Source organism: Apaloderma vittatum, unplaced genomic scaffold (genome assembly GCF_000703405.1).
Source record: "Apaloderma vittatum isolate BGI_N311 unplaced genomic scaffold, ASM70340v1 scaffold5420, whole genome shotgun sequence".
NCBI classification, from domain to species: Eukaryota; Metazoa; Chordata; class Aves; order Trogoniformes; family Trogonidae; genus Apaloderma; species Apaloderma vittatum.
In genome coordinates, this window is record NW_009692776.1 from 41,206 (window position 1) to 56,066 (window position 14,861).

Here is a 14,861-nt window from a genome sequence, read left to right on the forward strand (position 1 = left end):
CTGTATGCACGCTTTCCTCAGTTCTTCAAAGTTCAACAGTGAGTTTCATATTTTAGATTTCCAAAAATCCAGTCCGATGTTGATTCTGGGCTCCTGCCCAGAACCAGCTTTAGTTCTTCATAACAATATTGTCACCATAATTATATCTTGTATCTTGAGTGGCAGAAGCAATAAACCTGTGGTTTTTATAGACATGTGATGGACGTGTGCAAGTTTCCCCTACGCATCCGCCTGCCGCCACCCGTGCTCTAAGTGTTCTGGCAGGCGAAACACAAATGAGACAGGATTCGAGTCTGTGTTCCTGCCTTTTTCTCGGTGGGGGCATTAACTCTGCTCTCAGTCCTCTAAACAGCCATCAGCTTGCATGAAGCGTTTGAAAATACATCTTCAAAGGGAAGTACAGCTGTGCAAAATCAGGATCAAAGTGGGCAGCAGGGTTGGTGAGGAGCAGGCAGGGAGCTGGGACAAAACAAAGTAACCTACACCAACATTATTCCCTTCAGAAACTGGGTTTTCGAGTAAGGGATGGGTTTGCTTTTTACCATTGCACGTGGATCAGAAAATTAATTTGCATATTATAAAGTGATGAAATTGCTTGTTCGACAGTGAAACCTACATGCCAACTGTGGCCACAGATATAACAAAATGGAAGCAGAAAAGTTGATAAACTGAAAAAGTCAGTGGGAATATGAAGACAAAGCAGCACATGCCCTTACAATCCTCTTGTTCAATGTCATTTTTTTACTGTTTCGCCAAAAGAGTATGTATAACAGCTTTGCTAGATGATTAGAAAGATTTTATCACAGAAACTTTTATTTTGCAATAAGAGTTATTAGTATTGTTTGTAATAACAGTAACTCAACGACAGATTAAGTATTTCATTCAGTGCTTTCATGTGAAGACTGTGGATTCAGCATGTCCATACAGGATTTTTTGTATGACAAAAGTGGTCAGGTAGCTGTTTGGTTATGCATTAGTTTCCCTTCTGTGGTTCTATTTTGTCCTCCCTTCTCTCCTTTTTTCTTAAAAAAATATAAATAAATTACTGGATTGTTAGGGTTCAGGGTTGTTGGGTTGTTTGTGGGTTTTTTTTGTAATTAAGAGATTTAATGGTAACCAGGAGTAACAGGGATAAAAATGAAAGGATCATTCAGTCAATTCTATGACAAAAAAAATCTCCTGAATTTAAGAACTGAGGAAGAGTGAGAGAACTCCACTAGCAATATTTTCAAAAATTAATACATAATAAATAAATCAGTACCTTGAATCTTGGCTTTACTGAGGGTGGGAAGAAGAGGGAGCAAACGAACACGTGTATATCCCATCATTCCTCCACAAAAGTGAAAGAAAAGTAAAAAGTAACAACAAATAACTTCAGTAAGGGGAGAAAACTTCCACAAGAAATCAACCCTCACAAAAGGTGGCTCTGAGAGCATCAGATGATCTCTCTGGGAAACCGATTTTTAAATTCAGCAGCCACCCTGCCCAGTATGTTGGGTTCAGCTCCTGATTCAGACCTCAGTGGTGGAGGTTTGATTCCTGGGGATTTCCCACTGCTTGATGATGCTCAGATACTCATGACAAGATCCTGGGAGCCACGGCAATCACAGGATTTATAACAGCAGTCCCTGGTGACCATGATCCTGGCTGACCGTAGACCACAGGACTTCAGAAATACACAGTTCACTGACAACACTGAGGCGAAGGTGATGAAAAGGTTGCTGACCTACCTCAAAATCGATCAGCTGCAGGTTGGCAATAAGCGTCACTAGAAGGCCACTGTTATATAGCTCTTGCGCCAGCTGGGCCACAATTTCTGTAGGTGGCTCCTTTTCTGTCGTCCCACACAGAATTTCCTTCATTGCTTGCAGAGATTTTGACACTTCCTCTGATGCCTGCTCACCAACAGATAAAGGTTTTGTTAAAAAAAAACAGCAGAAAAGAAATAAAAAGTGTTTTATTTTAAAGGACAAGCAGTTCAAAATAAAAGCTTCTAAGCGTATCTATGATGATCATTATCTTTTACAAAATGGTTTGATAATTTTATGTAATCACTGCAGGTCAGTTTTAACATAGTATGTCACTTCTTACACACAGGCATGAAATAGAAGTAGGAGTGCAATCACCGACCGATGTCAGCAACACCCTTTACGGGTTCAGAGATGGGCACTGCCCCACAGAAGCAGCAGCACTTTCACCATCAGCTCCCCCATCCTTCCATTGACACACAAGATGGGACGAGGTGACAGATGAAGCTGAATGCGCTGGCCCCTCCTGCCAGCCACTCTCTTGCTTCCACCTTCTTGCTGATGGACTGTCCTGGCTCCTTTATGGGCAACTCAAATAAACTCTTGTACCTCTGCCAGCTTTCCATTGCCACCACTAGTTTCTCCTCATGACATGTCGTTTGAGGCAGCCTCTTCCGCCAGGGATTTGCCTACCGGGCATACAGTAACTTCAGTCTCAGGTTGGGAAATCCATTAAATTAAACAATTTGCTTTAGTAAAACTCCACAGCTGCCACCAAGCAAACTACAATAAGTCCCTCATCTTTTGCTCCCACTTAGTGTATACTAATTCCCTGCAATGTTCCAGGTACCTAATGTAGAGGACGAATCTGGAATTACCTTACAAAATATCTTGACCAGAAAGCTCACAACAGGAAGATGAGAGAGAAACACCTATTAACAGGTAACAGCTTGGCATTCATGGTAAATGAATGCCAATGTTTAAATGAGATGTGAACGATAATATCCCGCTTTCCAAGAGAAACAACCAGCGCAGCAGCTCTGGCTCACACTTTTGATCCACTTCATGTAAATAAAGACTCCATGGAGAAAAGGCATTATTTTTTTCATTTGTATCTGTGCTTTCAATCCCACCTGCTCTAGTCATGGCGCTATGGAGGCAATGGCTCTTTCTAGGTTGGAGTATATTTAATACATGTGTGGCCTGCGGCAAGGCTGGTTAGATTCTTCGTCAGGGAGTGGGAAGGAAGTTAAGGGACAGGTTTGAAAGCAAAGCTGAGAATGACTGGAAAGTGCCAAGCAAGATGATGGAAGATGCTGAAGATAAGGCACCATTTTGCATCTGTATTGCAAAACATTTATTTGAAATGAGTGTTTTGTTAGCTCAACAGATTCAAGACATACACAGAAAACCCAAGAGTCATTTGTAAAACCTAACAGGACATTAATGGGTGTTCAAAGCCAGATCAATAATTTCAATGCATCACTCACATAAACTTAAAGGAATAATGTCATGCTTTCAAATAACATCCCATCAATCTGCATAAAATTACCCCAGAGTAGTCTGGAGAGACACTTCTCAATTGCTGCTTATTCCCCACTTCAATAATTATTTAAATCACAGATTTAATACACATTAGTGAATAAAAATCCAAGAAAAAGACTAGAAATCCTAAAAAAAAAACCAACCAGAACCAATAAAAAGTCACTTGCACATTGCATCTACCTGGAAGATTCAAGCATTGACTTTGCACAGCCTAAAGAGGTGTTCTTCCCCAATCTGTTTGTACCTACTCTCAGTTTTCTGCTAGTTGAGATAGGTCAGCAAGAGCAGTGTGTAAATATATGTGACTATGTGATAACTTTAACCACAGCAGAAATCTTGTTCCTTACCGTCACTCAGCAAAGAAGCCTATTTTTACCTCAAATGTTAGTGGTATGTCACTAGAGATATCCCACAGAGTGCAGATGGGATTAACAACAGGGGTGCTATCTTGGAAACTAAAGCTCTAAATCTTTGTGAGAGCTGTGCAAATATTTTCATATCAAAGGAAAAACTCATGCATTTTTGGCTTTTCACCCATTCTGCTGGGCAGGGTGTGAGTATCTCCAGCACTCTGTTTAAAAAAACAAAACAAAATTAAGACCTTTCTTTTTAAGTATAAGTAGTTCGTTCTGATATATAGAGAATTGGCTGCAAAACTCAGCTTAAAGTCTAATTCTAAAAAAGGACGCCAAAAAGTAAAGCGCTTCAGGAGAAAACAAAACTACCCTGGTGTTGATGGGCACAACTGGGCACCACAGCTGTACTTCTCTAATTATCTGCCATCCCACCCACTCATCTTCTCGGCTTTTCTACATGCAATTTACATTTTGTGTTGAACTTCGTCACCCCCCATATCCTCTGGATAGTTTGCGGTTTGACATTCAACCCGCCACCAAAAGCTATTCCCAGTCAAATCTAAGGATTGCTCTTTGGTGCCGATCCCTCATAATCTATCTGGTGGAAAACCATAATTCCCAACGGAGACTCTTAAATTAACAGCCACTTCTAGCCTCCACTTTGACATTTCCACTTAATCTTACAGCATTTTTAGAATAATACCTTAAGTACATAAGCACTGTTTCTGAGATGGAAACTTGTACAAGGCTCAGAAAAAAAAAAAAAAAAAAAGAACAGAAAAGAAAAAAAAAGACATTCCAAGATCTGAAAACCCAAGATCTGTTCAAAACAAATAACAAAGTAAATACATTCAGCCAAATACATGAAAAATACAGGACAACACAAACTTAGCTGCAGAACAGCTTGCATAAGAAGTCAGATTGGTCCTGACTTGCTGTAGGAAAATTTGCAAAACTCAACAAAAACCTCAGCAAGACACCCTTCCCCCCAGCATTGTCTCAAACAGAATGTCAGTGACCAAAAAAACCCCAACACAGAGAGATTTTTGCTAAAACCTCCAAAAGCTCTTATGACTTCTGTAACTGCTTTTTAGTTTCCACCAGTGGCAAGAGCAAAATGCTGCAACTGTCACTTCGGTAGAAGTTACAGAGCAAAAGAAAATGTTTCATGAAATATCTAAGGACTTCGAGCCATCTACCTCATTCTTGCAATTAAGCTCAATGTTACTTCCAACAGATTTTCCCTTTACCCTCTAGGTACATGTCTTTTACACCATGACTGAATTTAAGCCATTATATTTAGAGAAGCTGGTGTGAACAGAGGAAAAATAAAAGGGGGAGAGGAGGAAACTAAACACAATATCCTAAACAGCTTATATGTATTACATACAAATATCAAGAGTGTGATATGCCAAACTTTTGACTTAGAATTGCAGACAGGGACAACAAAGCACAAGATGAAACGGTGAGCTGATTCCCAGCAAACACACACACATCAGTTTCATATTTGTGTTGCTGTCACTGCACAGACATCTGGATCTTGACCTCCTAAAGCAACTTGCAGGTTTCTAGTCTCCAGGCATCACAGTTCAAGACACCCACCACAGAACACTAGAATTCAGGGTGGGTACATGGGTAAGTCTCACATGAGTTACAAGGCTCAAAAGCTGTGTAAAGCGAATAACAGAGACCACAACCCGTACCCACCTGTGCCAGTTTTTTCAATGACAGCCATTTCTTTTCTACTTTCATCCAGCACAGGACTAACAAGCTAGCTGCAGCAAGAAATAGCTCTTTATCCTAAGAGCACAGTTTATGGTAACCAGCAACACATCAGAGGTTTCTGGGTCCATTTTGAAACTTTTTGTGTAAACATTGAAATATAACAAACCTTGGATTACCCTGTTTATGGGACTAGACGATGCAAAATAGTTTTGGTGCTGGAAAACTGACAACATAGATAATCCCAGAATCCCAGAATCTCTTTGGCTGGAAGAGACATTTAAAATCACTGAGCCAAATCATTAACCTAGCACTGTCAGTTCACCACTAAACCATGTCCCTAAGCACCAGATCAACACTATGTAACTTCTTAAGTTAGAGTGTACAGGTGTTCAACCTCTCCTACTTATAGAGCTGATTTTTGTCAGCATTAATGTGAGTTTCCAAAACAACCAAGAGCTTCAACAATGGAAGTTGGAAACTTCATGAGTTGAAGATGCTTGTCCCAAGCTTGTTTTCCTCAGATCAAAGTCCTGTCGTTGTTAACGGGATCGTAACATAAAGAAAGGAGCTTATCACAGAACCACAGAATGTTAGGAGTTCAAAGTGACCTCTGGAGATCATCTAGTCCAACCTCCTGTCAAAGTACGATCACCTAGAGTAGGTTGCACAGGATGGCATCCAAGCAGATTTTTAAAGTCTCCAGAGATAGAGACTCCATCACCTCTCTGGGCAGCCTGTTCCACTGCTCTGTCACTCTCAAAGTAAAGAAGTTCCTCCTTGTGTTTAGGTGGAACTTCTTATGCTCAAGTTTGTGCCCATTACATCTTGTCCTGTCACTGGGCACCACTGAAAAAGCACTGGCCTCATCCTCCTGACACCCACCCTTTAAGTATTTATAAGCATTGATTAGATCTTCCTTCAGTCTTCTCCAGACTAAAAAGATCCAAGTCCCTCAGCCTTTCCTCATCAGAGAGATGTCCTAGTCCCCTAATCATCTTTGTAGCCCTTTTCTGTACCCTCTCCAGCAGTTTCCTGTCCTTCTTGAAGCGGGGAGCCCAGAACTCCAGGTGAGGCCTCACCAGGGCAGAGTAGAGGGGTAGGATGATCTCCCTCAACCTGCTGGCCACACTCTTAATGCAGCCCAGGATGCCACTGGCCTTCTTGGCCATGAGGGCACATTGCTGGCTCATGGTCAGCCTGTTGTCCACCAGGACTTCCAGGACTTTTTTGACAGAGCTGCTTTCCAGCAGGTGACCTTCCAACCTGTACTGATCCACGGGGCTGTTCTTCCTTAGGCGCACTACCCTACACTAGCCCGTGTTGAATTTCAGAAGGTTTCTCTCTGCCCAACTCTCCAGCCTGTCCAGGTCATGCTGGATAGCACAGCCTTCTGGTGTGTCAGCCACCCCTCCTAGCTTTGCACCATCAGCAAAACTGCTGAGGGTACACTCTGTCCCTTCACAAAGAAATTATTCTCTGAAATTCTATATGACAAAAAAAACCTTGCCTGAAAGACCTGAAGACTCTCCTCTCTGCAGCCTAATACACATGTGAAGACCAGATGATTTTGTTGCAACGGTCCACTTACATAGAGAGCAAGTAACATATTATGCCTATACTAAAACATTTCCATACTCCAGTGCTGATCTTCCTTCCCCATGCTGCTCTTCTTTGGTTCAACTTGCTTTGCCTGGTCTAAAAGACAATTTCTGAGTTTCATCTAATTTTTTTGGACTGATGTCTCCAGGAGGACCAAAGTGCATGACAATGTTCTTGGTGCAGTTAATTACAATTATTAAGGAATGCTGCAAATCAGTTAATATTTTTCTCTATATTCCACAATTATACAAGACAGTTCAATAAGGATTTTCTTGTTGTTATCATTAAGGGATTACAAAGAAATCCTCCAAGTCTTAATTTTCTTCTAATATCTTTTAAAGAGATTTTAAAGAATAGCACGAAAGGCTAAAACAAAGGTTTTATCTGTTGTTCATGCAGAAAGCTAAATTTTTATTTCCATACTTACATGAGTTGGGACTTTCCATACTCAGAGGCTAAGCTGTTTTATCTGCAACACTGCTTACGTGTGATATAGCAAAATAAACAAAGCGGATCTTCTGCTTCAGAAATCCTAACTTCATACAGGCAGTTTTTTAAAAATCTCATAGCAGACCACAAAGATACTTTACCAATTGTCCCCAACTTCAGCAACTTCAGCTAGTTGGAGTAACTAGAAATTTAATAAAAATTACCTCTACTTACTAACCTTGCCCTTCCTCTCTCCTTAGCTACTTAGGGCAATTTCACATTTATCTTAGAAGTGCCATGTTAAGTGCTCGTGATCCAGAGCTATATTCTTGTCAGAAAGAGAGAGATGGATGTCCTGTTACACAATGTAGATCCATGGCATCTTTTTACTCCCCTTCAAGGAAGATCACAAATGAAAAAGCATTGGGCCTTGAAGGATCAATAGACCAAGCTCCTGCACTGCAATTTTTCAAAGCTTTCAGTGGATTGTCTCTATTTTACCTCTGTTTCACCAACATGTTAGAGGTTTCCATGTATGAACATATGTTACAGATCATAAGGGCTTATTCTTGCTTTTATAGGGGGCCGGTTAGCTCAGTCGGTTGAGCATGGTGCTGACAATGCCAAGGCCATGGGTTCGATTTCCGTTTGGTCCCCATGTGTTGCCTGATCTAGTGGAGAGGTGGCATTGCTGGCCATGACAGGGAGGTTGGACTAAATGATCTCTAAGGTCCCTTCCAGCCTAGGCCATTCTATGATTCTGTGATTCACCCAGGGACTTTATATAGCCTTTATGACCAACCACACCAGTGAAGAAAAAATAAATCACATGAACTTTTTTCACCTTTCCAGACTCAGATACTAAATATACATAATAAAAATACATCTGGCATCTGCATAGCAATCAGGAAATCTTCAATCGTTTATAAGACTATGGTGAACAGGATCGTACAGCTTCTGTTTGTGTACCTAGTATATTTCCAGGGAAAAAAAAAAATCTTATTCTAAACTGTTTCTCTCCTACACAGCAGCAGACAGATGCCTACCAGTATGATGATAAATGCTCTAATGTGAGATTCAGTGAACTGCTGGTACTCCACACTGTATACTACAACCAAAACCATAAAGCTTCTTGGTTTGAGTCTCTGCTGTTTAAAAATATTCTCACCAAGTGATTCAAATCAGTTTTTCCCCTAAAAGAACAGAGCCGACACAATTCTCTTTGCATGCAGGCATAAAGGACTCCCAAGAAGAGCCATTAGCAGAATCTGAAGCCAACACCTTCAAGATCATCCCAACTGACTTACTCTCAGCACAGTTTTATTGCTAAATAGATATATAGGAATAAGTTGTGGACATTTGGATCAGGAGGCACGAACTGTGTCATTTAGCAAAACATTATGTCCTAAGACCCAATGAAGCTGGCAAAAACAATTTGGCCAAGCAGGCACAACACAGAAACGCCTTTTAAAAGGATGTATGGCTAAATGGAATAGACAGGTTTGCCCCACCTGGACATAAATTCCTTTCCCATGTTAATCCTGCACTCGAGACAGAATTAAAGGTTGTAAGGTCCTTAAAAATATAAAAATAAAATTTTTTTTTAAAAAAAAAGCAACCAGAAGAGGCAGGTTTTAAAGTCTTGGCATCAGCAGCTGATATTATCTGGAGTTTCTCCCATTTCTAGAGCAATAACAGGCCTCAGCAGAACAGAGAAGCTGAAACATGAAATGTTCCACAAAACCCCAGGACATGCAAAGCTAGAAGGAATGGGTGCCAAGCCCTTCTTATCTCATTCCCTCAGTTTCAGTGTGCAGAAATGAAGTCAAAGGCAATTTTGCAACTGACTTTGGCAGAATCGCATCCATGGGTATTCGCACTAGCAGTAGTCATGCAACCACTCTTCCAAGCAAATGCACATCATGTCCTCTGCGTGCACCTCATCTCACACACCAGTCCCCAGTCACTTTATCAACGCAGGAACGAGCAAGGTGAACAGGAGCTGATAATGGCTTTGCTGTTGCTATGTAAAAAAGCAGGATTTATTGATACAGATACTTGTTCTGGAAATCTTGAAGTCTTTTAACTGTAGCCTTAATGAAATGCTGCTCTTCTAAACAGTGCCAAATTTGTTGTAGGACATGGAGATGAATCAAAGGACAGTGACCTACCTAAACAAGCAGTCTCGTTGGACATGGGTAAGTGAATATATATTTAAGGGGAAGAAGCTGGAAACTTCAAGTTGGTTTACAGCCAGCTTCACGGTGTTTCTGAAGAGCAACTAAGGGTGCTGAAGCCTGTGGTTCTGCCTGCCAGGAAAACACCCAGCCCAGTACCCTAAAGGAGTTCTAATTCACTTGGGTTCATCTTCTGCCACAAACCCAAGTCTTGGACCAGCTATACCAGCAACTGCAAATCTTAGAGCCCATCTAGGCCAAGCGCAAAGATTAGGCTAAGTCTCAACCGATCCCAGATCTGTTTGCTTTACTCAGTTAAAAGCCTGTGATACTTTTGCTGCAGGGCAGGTTCAGAAAATGTTACCAAACCTGTCGGCACTGCAGATGGCACTGAGTCACCGGTGCCACACCCGAAGGCGTTCGGTTAGCAGCAGGAGGGTGATGCACTCAAGGACATCTTTCAGTGACACACTGGATGCCACTCGCACTGCTTTGTGCTGACTGGACTCAGAGGCTGAACGCAAGACTTTGAGAAGAAAAGGAGAGAAGCTCTGAAAGCTTCCTTACCTAGGTATTTAAATACTTCCCTGCTTGTCCAGTTAATTCCAGAATGGGTATTTATCATCAAATCTAAGCACAATTCAGTCCTACATGACTAAGAATATATATGCTTTATATAGCATTTATAGATTTCAGCAATAAAACTTAATTGTTCTTAGAATCATAGAACAATTCAGGTTGGAAAAGACCCTTGGGATCATCGAGTCCAACCATTAACCCTACACTACAAGTTCATCCCTAAACCATATCACCCAACACCACATCTAAGCGACACTTAAACACATCCAGGGATGGTGACTCAACCACCTCCCTAGGCAGTCTATTCCAGTGTCTGAACAACTTTCCGTGAAAAATTTTTTCCTAATATCCAGTCTAAACTTGCCCTGTTGCAACTTGAAACCATTCCCCCTCGTTCTGTCCCTAATTACCTGTGAGAAGAGACCAGCACCAACCTCTCTACAATGTCCTTTCAAGTAATTGTAGAGCATGTTGAGGTCCCCCCTCAGCCTCCTCTTCTTGTTCTTCACTGCATGAAAGCCTGAAAAGGATGTCAGCAGCTGTACATACCACCTTAAGAACACCTTATTTTTTTCAGATATTGGAAGAGAGGATGGTAGATAAAGAAGGCTTTACTCCACTTTTCCAGCTCTGTCTTACCTTACTTAATCTCCCAGTTGTTATCTTAGATCTGCAACACCTTCTTTAAAATAGATGTTATACGGAAAAAAACCACAAACAACAAATACGGTATTAGAAAGAGCACTTCAGAGGAAGCGTAACCACATACGGTGGCACTTCTCAACCTGTGGTCTATCAACCATCCGAATGAAGCTGAGGAAACAGCAAAGCTTTAAGCACACATACATCCATGCAAGTAAACAAGAAAAGAAACCCACCCGTAAAATAAAAGTAAAAACCAAACACTCAGACTTAGTCTATTTTTCAGCTGAGAGTGTTTAAAAGGTATTATAGCAGCACTACACACATTAAGAGTTTTTTTAAAAAATGTAGAGACATGTAAGAACTGGGTCAAATTCAATCCTTACCTAAGAAGACAGATGCTAGCGCAGTCAGAGTTCAGTCACAGTCTAAATGGCTCCTATTCTTTGACTAAAAAAACCGTATCATTAAGAAAGACTGCAAACTTCTATATATTATCTGTGCACATGGAAATGGTGTCTCAGAAAAGATATGCAATTGCCTTTAGACTTACAAGTTGCTTCCCGGCATCCTATCTATCAAGTTGTGTCCTTCCCCCTCTTTCCATTACTCACAAAGTCTTAACTGATCTGTTCTAAAGCTCCCTTGACCTGCGTAGTGCATAGTGTGGTAGGAACGATCACCTCTGCATTATTTGAAAACAGCCCCTCCAACGCTCAGATGTTCCCTGCTGAAAGTCGCACAAAGTTGTGTTAGGAAAGTCAAGCCTCTCCTCGTTCAACCTCACACCCCACCGGCTGCCCAGGGCATCTTCACCTCATACTTAATGATTTCTCAGCTGGTAAAAGAAACAAGGAGGTTCTCCATGAGCCCTGCAGTTAATTTTTGCTTTGCCGCACTTCTCTGCCAATTCCGGCTGTATTGGCAGCTTATAGCTGTCTCAGCCCACGTACCACACTGGCTGTGCTGCAATAACAGCTCAATTGTCACAGGATAAATCTTCTTGTTTAAGCAAGTCCTAGTTGGAAGTTATTCTGCAGGCGAGCAAAAGCAGGGATGCTGTGGAGTCATACCCGGGAAGTCCTGGGAACCTTGGTTTTATGGGAGGCAAAATGGAACCTCCCAAGTTTACATGGAAGGTGACAAGAGACAGAAATCTGAAAAACCGGAGAGGCTTGAATCTCAAGACTTCTGCATTCACAGGCCCATAGGGTCCAAAGCCAACTGTGGGATAACCAGGGCCTGTGGCTCTTGCAGGAGCCAGACCTCTGGGCCCTTTTATGAAAGCTTGACACATTTATCTCCCTTTGGAAATCAAATCGGAAGTAAATTTAAAAGCCTTGCCAGGTTTTGAAGAGCACAGAGTACAGCACTGTGCTTTGTTTTTCTTTGCTTTTGTTTTCAGTTAAGTTTCTCTAATAGTACTCATGAAAAGACAAGATGTTATTCATTAGTATTACTGAGTAAGTTTTGAAAGCCTATGTGCCATTGAAAGTCTCCCCATCCTCTTTTCTTCTTCAATTCAAAGTGCAAACAACACTTAGAAAAGGTTTTACTAAGTCCCCAAACCTGCATGGACAGCAAGAGATGTGATGGGGTGATTGTTTCTGCAAGAGTTATTTTTACTGCCATTTCAACAAGTTTATCGTTGACACGTTACTAAATATACTCCTTATGATTTACTTCCCTAAACTCAGGAGAATGGATCCAGCTAGTTTCTTTAATACTAGTTTATTTATATTGAGGCAGCTCAGTGCAACACGTTAGATGAAAGACAGCTTTACTGAGGAGTTTAACATCTTCCCTTCTGAAAGGAGAAAGGCCCTATGTGCTTCCTCTACACTGCAGTGCAAAGTCCTGAGTCAACAAGCCACGTAAAGCATATGTGTAAATACCATCTCAAAGAAAGGCTGCTTTCTTCACTTTGTGCCTTGTGCCTGCCTTGTCCCCGCTCTGTCCTCCTTCCTGATCACCCACATTCACCCCAGGAACAGTCTGCATCCCACAGTGATAAAGGACAGCAGAAAATACTGAAATTCAACCTTCTCCTGTAAAATAAGCGTCATCATTAAATTCATGAGCTGTTTCCACCCTAATACTCTGGAGGAATGCTCCTGTATCTTTTGCTTTTTGAGTAAAACACACACCAGCTGTTCTGACTTTTATGAAAAATTTATATTGAGTACTTGATTTTCTAAGAAGTCTGAATTTCTCCTCCTTTGTCACTGACATCCAAATAAACAAACCAGCTCAAAGCCAAGCATCCTCAAAACCACAACCCAGGAGGAGTCATGCTGCAAAGCAAATCAAAAAGAAACCTGAATCTAGAGCTTCTGCTTTGAATGTCTTATTTAATCAGGCTCTGAAGGGTGAATTCAGCAGGGGAGGGCAGACTCTGTTGGTTTATTTAGTTACTTATTTTAAGTTTTAGTTTAGAGTCAAATACTCTCAGTTAACCAAAGGTATTTCAGCATGAGACATCAAATACCAGCAGCCTCCCTGAAATCTGTGTGACTGATCTTACATAATTAACACACTGAGCTACTTGCTTTGAACCAAGAAGTTTCAGGAGGATTTCACCAAGAGCACAAAGGGCTCCATGCCCACACTTCTTGGGGTGTGTTCATGTTAACATAGGCTCTTGTGCAATGCAGGGGAAGAAAAACATGCACACATAAAAACCAGCTGCAAGAAAACCGTGTTAATGTCATTTATCAGGTATTTCTGTTTCCACTGGCCTTCAGTTTTAACCTAAAATTTGTTTGTTGTTAGTTAAAATTGTACACTTCTACTACAGTAGTGATATAGAGGGCCAGAATTTGATCTTATATAAGCACAAATTCCCAACTGGGAGCATTTTGTATGCTGGGGTGCATCTTCTCCGCTGGTCACTGGAAAAGATGCCAAAGTAACACAGGTCTGTGTCACAGAGATAGAGGAGATACAACAGTATTAGCAAAAACCTAGCACTATAATTAGAAAATGAGAGGTGCGGCTCATTTAGGAAACTCTAGCACCTGGAAGACTGGAAAGAATGGACAGAGTGAGATCTCTTCTATGTAAGTCTGCATACACACAGGTATGCTGTTTTATGCAAACAATGTTCATCAGAAGCAAGTTTTGCTCTGTGAGTACTTACTCGTTAATTGGCAGTCTCACTTGTTATCCTGCTAACACAATTAACAGTAAGATAGTTTTCAAGTAGCCCTCCAGGCTATTTTGTTAGATGCATTACCGTCTGAAGCAGTAGGAGATCACCTCTCATTTTGGCTGAGGCTCCTGGATCTCAGTATTTTCTTCTTGACCCCCGGATCTGTTGCACTTTACTTATGCAAAAGTCCCCTGATTTCAGCAGAACCTTTCAAATACAAAGCTATTTATACATGCATGCGCTTGCAGAATAAAGGTAATGAGCAAACATAATTTTATTCCCTTTATTCTACTGTTTACCCGACATAAAAAACTTACTGGTCTTCTACAACATTACTTCATACCTTGTCTGTCTTTTTTTCTTGCTTTTCCAATACGGCCATGTTTTCTTTCAGAATTTTCACAATCTCAGCAGGATTTTTGTGTGATTTACTAAACAAAGGCATGGTTTGTCTTCACCTGGATTTCTTCTTTCAGGATAGAAGAGGACTGCCTTAAATCAAACAAGAAACAAAAATGGCTTTTTAGGTTTATACAAAAATGCATTAAAAACATACAGAGACATTATAAACATGAAAAGGTTATGCCTTGGGCACTATATTTTGTATCAGCTACTCAGTAGAGCAGTAGAAGTTCTCACGTACAGTTATTGTAAGTTCATTCAGGATTTGCAAACACCATTAGCACGCGCAAAGCAACTACTTGGCACCTGTGCAGGAGCTGGACACTGCCTAAGGCCCTTGACCTACAGGTCAGCGTTTCAGCAAGTCTATGCCTCTGTCCAAAGTTTTTTGCATGCTGCCTATCTGGCAAGCTCCATGAGATACCTGACAGAGGTTTCTGCCAAACCTTCCCAGTTCTGTGGTGATGCAGATAACTAACTGCAGGTGCCAGCATACCAAAAGCGACCT

The 14,861-nt window shown here is 41.1% G+C and overlaps 1 protein-coding gene across 1 annotated transcript in view; it reads right to left on the minus strand.

Annotated features, from left to right (window-relative positions):
• The window catches only part of CAB39L (calcium binding protein 39-like), a 35,627-nt gene extending 21,184 nt beyond the window's left edge, over positions 1-14,443 (minus strand). The window contains exons 1-2 of the mRNA XM_009867323.1: positions 14,295-14,443; positions 1,731-1,895 (exon numbers count right to left, since the gene is read on the minus strand). Coding sequence (XP_009865625.1) covers positions 1,731-1,895; positions 14,295-14,396 — 267 coding nt within the window. The 5' untranslated portion in view covers positions 14,397-14,443. The remainder of the gene's footprint in view (positions 1-1,730; positions 1,896-14,294) is intronic.
• Positions 14,444-14,861: the final 418 nt, after the last annotated feature.